At 38.4% G+C, this 8,425-nt stretch overlaps 1 protein-coding gene across 1 annotated transcript in view; it reads left to right on the top strand.

The window, feature by feature from the left end:
* Positions 1–7,147: 7,147 nt before the first annotated feature.
* LOC102034299 (cytosolic carboxypeptidase 1) overlaps positions 7,148–8,425 on the top strand; it is an 11,752-nt gene continuing 10,474 nt past the window's right edge. The window contains exons 1-3 of the mRNA XM_031061840.1: positions 7,148–7,169; positions 7,648–7,780; positions 8,286–8,366. Of these exons, the coding sequence (XP_030917700.1) occupies positions 7,148–7,169; positions 7,648–7,780; positions 8,286–8,366 (236 nt within the window). The remainder of the gene's footprint in view (positions 7,170–7,647; positions 7,781–8,285; positions 8,367–8,425) is intronic.

Below are 8,425 nucleotides of genomic sequence, written 5' to 3'. Positions count from 1 at the left end.
GAGATTCAAAGAGCTCCTTCAAACTAGCAAAACAATGCCAAAAAAAGAAGACGTAGAAGTCATTTTAAAAAGATAGTATCTCATTTTATTACCCAGTACTTCTTAGAAGTACTTCAAAACAACTTCAAAACAAGTCTCCTTGCCAGACATGTCAGTATATTACATGTCAGCAGCACTGAGCGTACTGGATGGAGCTGTCTCTGTTCTCCTCCAATTTGAGTGCCAGGCTATTTCACTTTGATTCTAACAGGTGGCTTCATTTACTGCAGATGGGTTTTAAACACTAGGAAGTCTTTTATACAGGCAGTAAGTGCCACAAAAACATCTTTAATTGGTTTGACAGACATGAAGTAGTGGATTAAGGCAGTATGCAACACCTGTATCTCGCTAGTAGGACAAGTCACCCTTGGGGCAAAAGTTCATGCGACCTGCCTGTGAATCAGTTCAAAAACACAGCCCAACTTTCAGCTCTGCATATAAATACAAACCAGACTGGAGCTTGGCAGCAGCAATAGCATAAACTCTACCATCTTAATCCTCTGCTATGTGTATGTCCTAACACAGACTCAGTTTAATTCACAGAGCTCAAGGGCCATCTATCCTTTGGGGGACAATAAAGCAAGGCAACAAAATCAAGAAAAAGCATGAGCCATCTTGTATATCACTGACATAAAGAACTGGGACACATTTTGAAGGCTTGCTTAATAACTACCTCTCCAAATAGACCCCAGTTTAGTCTGTTTGCTTGTCTATATACTCTGGTATGCAGGTTTTCTTCAAAACCACACAAAAAAAAGCTTTGGAGTTCTGTGGATCATCTACTTGAGGCCTTACAAACACAATTCTGAAAACTGAAGATCACTCCTTCCTAGTTACCTAGTTAGCCTCTCTTTAGAGTGGTTTTTCTGCGTCTTAAAATCACATTTGTAATCTGTATTCACCTGAATATGTGTCCCACCATTCCCCACTTTACCACAGCTTTCCTGCATTGTTACTGCATCAGCCCTGTCTGTTGGCTAAGCTGCCTGTCACTTTACTTTCTAAACTGAGGAATCAGAACAGAGATCTGTGTTTCAGACCTAGCTTTTTTTTCTTCCCCAGAAGAAGCAGCTGAGCTATTATTAGCAGGAAAGAATCTGTAAATACTAAAAGTAACCAGGTACTAGAACTAGACAGGGCTAAAGAAAAAAAAGCTCAGATGTATGAGAGATGTTGTTAAAACTCTAAATCATACAGAGCAAACATACTTAAGTAGTTTTTACTTTCCCCACAGTAATACTTCACTATTAGCATTACTTTTGCTAATACTGCAGCACTTAGATGACTTTCTAGAGAAATGTTTTTCATAAATATGTATACAGAACTTGCTACTGGAAAAGCAGAACTTGTACTTTTATAACCTGCATTGTTTGGTTTCCCAGACACTGGATATCTATGTATTAACAGATGGATATAAAATAATGCAGCAAAATCCAGCTGCCTTTCCAATGTTGCTGTCTAGCTCTCAGCAAGTTCCTCCATCTATATAATCCATCCTCAAACAAATGAGACTTTTGCTTGGAAAGAGGTATCTCTCTAGGTTTTGTGGTTTTTCACCGGCCTGTACTGAGACAGTGTGCTCTCACCTTTTTTAAATTTTTCATTTTAAACTTTTTTTTTTGTAAAAAGCCTTGACTTCAGACAAACACTACAAGGGGCCCAGCTTGCAACTGTTATCAGAGACTATAAACTAAAGCAGAAACCCGGCTGTTTCTCCCACTTCCTAATGTAAGGATATGACAGTGGTAGCTGGCATGCAATTCACAAGCTGAGAGAGATAACTGCTTACAAAGAGCAAATTGGAAAAAGAGTGTTTGTGGAAGGGTCACACTGACAGAAAACTCCCCAGTATAAAAAGAGACCTCTTACAGACCTGAGATACAGAATTACATTTGTTACCTGAATGGATAGATCTAATCATTATGGGAAGGAGTGTCATCACCAAAAACATACAAAAGGAGCTAAAAATACCAGAATTGTTGAAAGCCACAGCCACAAAGCTGTGGAGAAAAATCAGCATTAATGCAGAACTGGTGCTTGGGCTTAATCTATAAATAAAACAAAAAACAAATAAACAAATAGCAAAACCCATCCAAACAAAAAAAACCACCAAAAACCCCAAAAAACAAACAAAACCCCCCCCCCCCCCCCCCCCCCCAAAAAAAAAAAAGAGGAGGAAACTCCTTCCAGCCTTGAAAGAAGAAGACTATCCTTCTTCCCAGTATACTTCAAAAGGACAAAGTAGACCCAAAATAGGTCCAAGGCTATGGCAGAGATATCTTGACCACACAAAGTAACGAAGGAAACAATTGTGAGGAAATTTTTAGGCACAGTAGGGTACTGAAGACCCTAACTACCAGGGCTAGGGCAGTTAAGTAAACTGCCCTGAAAGAAGTTATCAAGGCAAAGAACGTGGAATTGGAGTCTCGAGAAAGAAAGGATATTCCAAGCTGTAAAATGAATATTAGTTATATATCACATAACTGTGTAACACAAAGTAGAACTGATTCTTAAACAATATGATAGACCAACACTGTCCCCTCAAAACATGAACTGTTATGAATTTTAAATCATTAATTTAATTATTACTACTTTAAAAGGATGCTGAATTCAGCAGCTCTACTAGTTGTTCTTTCCAACAGTGAGCTGTATCATGATTGCCATGAAGTGTTTCACTCCAGCCACTTATGGACAGATCTGTAAAATCAGCCTCTACAGACCTTAAATCTGATACTGTTGACCAATGGATCTCCATACTATGTAAATGGAAAACAACACAGAGGCTATGCATTAGTGAGAAACTTTGAGGCGCTTGAAACTGAACCTCTACAACCCTTGCTGATGACCCAAGAGGCCAGACTAATTGCATTAGCAAAGGCAGCCTTGTGGTGACATGATCAGCAAGTGCCACTATTTATATTGAGTCTAAGTAAGCTTTTGGAGTGTGTCATGCAATGGGTATGCTATGGAAAAAATGAGAATCCCTTGCTTCAGCAGAAAATAATATTTCTGCAGATAATATTCCTGTAGTACACTCTTGAGCTCATACAAAAGGCTCCAACAAAATGAAAAAAATAAAATAACTCAAACTTGTAGTCAGATAGGTTTATAATGGCCTGAAGCTTAGGAGCAGTATACTTTTTTACACTATTCCCAACATCTAAGGTTGGGAAACAGCCCTTCCCAACATCTCAGGTTGACATCAACAGGATTAGTGTTTGGCAAACAATTACACCTAGGATCAACCTCTTGGAGATCAGTGGTTGACTCAGTATGCTAAATAAATGCAAAAAAGCTTTGAGAAAAAAAAAAGTATGCTCAATGGTATTACTGAAGTATTAATTAAGGTATTTTCATAGAAATCCAAATAAGAACCTAAATGGAAGTGGTCACATACCACTATGTACTGACTTTGCTGTTAAAGCTTTAGGATATTATGCCAGTTACTTGTAATAACACCATATGTAACATTATGGATAGCAGTTAAATGCTTTGAAAAACTTCATGAGTTCTTTCTGATAATAGTGGGAAAGCTTCATAAAAACAAAGGGAAGACTGTTGTATACTGAGCTTAGTTAGCTGAATTCTTTTATCTAAGTAGTTTTGCTTAGCACAAGCAAAGTGCTGAAGTTTTAGGCCACAAGCTGCAAACTTTTATCTTGAAATGCTGAATGAGTCTTGTACTATTGTTCCGCTACAATGAAAGGAGGCTCTGAGACCAGTGCAAGCTAAAAGATTAAGAAGTCATGGCTACCATCAGAAGCCACAAGCCATCTAGATAAAGGCAGCTACAGAAAAAAAATGTGATATGAACACGAAGACTTCAAAACAAAAATCAAAACTGGAGTAAGATGTGCATGCAAGGTGTGCGAAGTGTGCAAAGAACAGGAGCATTGGTTGTAAGAACAAAGAAATACCTGGGATTTTGTACCCTACATCCCTCTGGTGAGGGGACCCATCTTGAGCTGTACCTGTTGCAGTACCACAAAATTATTAATGTTTTTTCTCCCGAAACTGGATGCCAGCTGTGGGAAGCCTAGGGTGAATAAACTTCTTTAACAACTTACACATAGGCAACTAATCTTTCTTTACAGCAAAACTTCATAACTGGTAATAGTAAAAGGAAATTTAGTCTCACTCAAACACTTATTTTGCTATATTTTAGAGAGTAAAAGAATTAAGACTCCAAAAACAATTTCACTTTCTCCCCTTTAAATGTGTGTGATTCTAATACCAAACTTCAAACAATAGCTTCAGCTATTGCAAGCAACACACCAAAGAGACACATAAAGTTAGACTCTATCGTGTGCCATTTTCTTTTCATGTGTGCCAGTACTTGCTGAATTACAGAATTGCCTACCACAGCTTTCCTCTAGACAATCCTTATGGCACTGTAGTTGAAAGAATGCTATCAGGATAAACTATTAAAAAATAAGAAAATCACAGTCAGTCTAAGATAAAACTCCATAGAAAATTCCACACCATTTTAAAACCACAGCTAAAAACTCAAAAGCACAGTATTTAGGAACTATGTATAAATGTTAACAGAGTCATCATATGTATAGGAAAGAAGAAAACCTTTCAGAAGTATTAGCAACCAAGGTTTAGAGATTTCAAAAGAACAGAGAGTATTACTGCATGATCAACAAATTTAATTTTCCTAGACTGGTAAAGAATGCAACCTCTGCAACTTGGCCTTTTGCATAACGAGCTGGCAAATGCAGTTTGGTCACTGTGGTAAGAATGAACTGAGTTAACATCAAGTGGTGCAATTACAAGAGCTGCAATACCTACAACCAGCCTTCACCCAAATCCTCAGCTAATACAGTCTAAAAATCACAAAACAACAGTCAGGAGAAGAGAAAAAATACACCTTTAAGGTCAAAAGTATAGGTTTTGGTAGACAGTGAAATAGAAGCCCATTTTCTCTATAAAAAATAAAGCTTAAAAAGTTGTCTCCTTAGAGTTGTACCATTTCATAATAAATAGTTTGGATTCTAGAGGTCAAAGTATTGCATTCTCTGGCAAAGTCCTCTCAGGAGGTTTGTTTCAAATTGAAAATATCTCCAGAAATTTAGTAAAACCTGCTTTGAAAAACTCAGTGAAGAATTACATTTAAAAAAAACCACAAACCTACCTTACAGAACTTTGTGACTAAACCTTCCACTCAAACACTAAAACATAATACCACAAAAAATCTCCAACTACTGTAAAACTTCTTATATTGCAAGACAGAAGACTAGATGTGCTTTGAGTCTTTAGAAAGACCCTTTTTCACAGACTCAATATGCTTAACAAATAATACTAGAATAAAACAAAAATCATGAAACTTAACGAGACTTTTTGTAGTTCAAACAAGCCAATACCCTAGCAATTAGATAAAACAGTCTGGAGGGGTCCAAAGTAGGGTTATGAAAATGATCAGGCTGCAGAATATCCAAAAGAAGGCTGTGAAGGCTATGAAAAGGTTGGTGAGTCTGCCTTATGAGAAAAGACTGTCTTCTTCCCAGGACAAGGCTTCATATAAGCCACATCACAGTACCCAGGTATTAGAAAGGCTACAATGATGAATGCTCTTTTCACAAGGAGCCCCATGAAAGTGAGTGGCTACAGTGGGGACAAGCTGCACAAGAAGAGATTTCATCTGTGTTAAGAATTTCTTTCTGGTGCTACCTTACGTTGAAACAACCTTCTCAGAGTTAAACCTCCATCAAAGAAGGCTTTCAAAATGCAACCTGACAAGGTAGCAGGTGATGTCTTCAAGGCTGCCTTTCCTACGAAAGGTTGGACCAGATCATCCTTCCAACATAGCCTCTCAACCCTATTCTGCGATGATTCCAAGAACACTAGTACGAGACAGTGAATTCCATCATTTCAACTGTAATACCACCAGACTCTGATTCTGTTGTTCAGATGGGTCTAGATGCTATTTTTTGGTGTTTTAATTACTAATAAGTAGAATGAAATTAGAGGTAGTTATGCCCAAAATCAGGGGGGAAAAATCACTAAGAAAGTCTAGAAACAAAGTCTTAAGTTTGGTATTTTTTTTTAATTAAAAGTTTAGCAATTAGTTTAACAATTTAGTAATTTTAATCAATATTATTTATTTCCCCAAACAGAAGTGCACTCTTCTAACAATCCATCCATTATTAGAAGCTTTATGCCAAGCTTCTGTGGGAGTACAAGGAGGCTGGTCATTCTCAACTGTCAAGTTGATAGCCCCCTGAATCTTATATAAAATATATAAGTTTTGAACCGTACATAACAAAGAACAACTTTGTATGGCACCAGTAAAGAGCTGAACCACTACTTTCCAAAAAACCTGAAGATTTTTCTCTCAACATGACACTTACTTAACATTTGTCAGCTACATCATCATTTGTGTATTTACCCTAACTCAGAGGGTTCTCTGACATTCAGAGCAGACTCACCAACACAGCACATTCAAAGGAGGAACACAGTCAAGACCAAGTCTTGACTATCCACGCTGGTTTAGCATCTTAAGCACTGTACTTTTATAGTCCTTACTTCCGAACAAGCCCAAGACAAACACACAAAATCCCAAAGAGATGCTATGTTTAAAGAAGAAAGTGTGTTTTTAACTACAGAAGAGAAATAACTCTTCCTAAAATATATCTTAATGCCCTTTTGCTAAGGCTACTATAGTCAGCAGTCTTTTCTCCATTTTAAATCAGAAGGAAAGACTATCCACGCTGGTTTAGCATCTTAAGCACTGTACTTTTATAGTCCTTACTTCCGAACAAGCCCAAGACAAACACACAAAATCCCAAAGAGATGCTATGTTTAAAGAAGAAAGTGTGTTTTTAACTACAGAAGAGAAATAACTCTTCCTAAAATATATCTTAATGCCCTTTTGCTAAGGCTACTATAGTCAGCAGTCTTTTCTCCATTTTAAATCAGCAAGAAATTGAAACAAAGTGCACATGCCTGTTGTTTCTGTAAGAGAAAATAGATTTCTTAACAAGAAATCTCTGCACTAACAAGAAATTTCTGCAACCAAGGTTGCAGAGAATAGTCAAAGACAAGCCACAGAGCCACTGTGTATTGCTAAGAATGGTGACACCTATGGGCAAGCAGGAGGTAAAGGATGGTCTTCACATACTACTATGGTAAGTTACTGACAACCACCAGTTCTTGTTCAAGAACTTTTTCATCACAACTTGAGACTCTGCTATTCACTGAGCAGACTCCTTCAACTTCTGTTGACAACCACAGTAAAGTAACCTTTAAATAAAATAAGCTGTTATAGTCTGAGTATTGGTCTTAGGAGACTAAGTCACATAATAGCAGAGAAATCTCAAAAAGACTAGTTTCATATAAGTGCCCATAAAGACAGCAAAAACTTATCTTCCTCTACAAAGGTGCTTATTACCCAGAACATATTTAGCACTGAAGATTCTCTGCTCCACAAACTGCTAAAAATGCATCTAATTGGTAGCACTGGCAACAACTTGATGGAGCAACAACCTATATTCAAAAACCTTTTCCTAGGCCATTAAATCACACAGTACCATAACTGTGAGTTTAACAGGAGCTTTTACTAGAGGAAGAAAATATTTATGTGTTAGGCTTCATTGCTTCCTGCAGGAGAATGGGAACTTACAACTCGAGAGTGTGAAACCAGAATCTTCTATGCAACGACTCTCAGCATTTGGAAACAATCCACCAGTTCTCAAGATACTTTAGATACTGAATCCAGCAACGTGAAGCTCAACACCGGGTAAGTAGTAACAATCAGACTCACTAAGACTAGCAATCAGCTCCAAATGCAAGAAGCTATAGCCCACAAAGCCTCCAGCTGCAAAGAGGACTGTGGCGAACATTTTAGTACAAAAGCCAACTGACTCCTTCTTTCCCCAAGCAGTACTACGCACCAAAACCTAGCAGCTGACGACTCCTGAACACCGGCTGAAGAGTTAGCCCAGGAAATAAGGTTTTATTCAAAGGCTGGCTCACCAATGCAAGCTCAAGGCAAAATAAGCACAGATCCCTGGAGACGACAGAACGCTGAAGACACCGAAAGGCCAGAAAAACTCACAGGTACCGAGAAATCACGCCTGGAAACTTCAGACACTGAAGGATCCTGTCCAGGGTGACAAGTAATGAAACGCAGCAACACGGCTGCCAAACCACCATGAAAGCTGTAGATGCTGCAGCGTAGGAGTTTATTCTCTTGCACTTGTCTCTTGGGGATATTGCTGAAGTTTTCATTTACATATTCCAAGGCCTTCTCGGCTGAGAGTTCTCGGCAACATCGCGTCGGGACCGTGCCCAAGCGCCACTGCTTTCTCTGAGGGGACTTTCAGGTGCGTTCACCACGACGACCCCACCGGGAACCAGGATTTTTCAGGCCCGCTATGACAGC

Source organism: Geospiza fortis, unplaced genomic scaffold (assembly GCF_000277835.1).
Source record: "Geospiza fortis unplaced genomic scaffold, GeoFor_1.0 scaffold325, whole genome shotgun sequence".
NCBI lineage: Eukaryota > Metazoa > Chordata > Aves > Passeriformes > Thraupidae > Geospiza > Geospiza fortis.
Note: the sequence above shows the minus strand (reverse complement) of the source record. Positions and strands in the feature narration are given on the sequence as shown.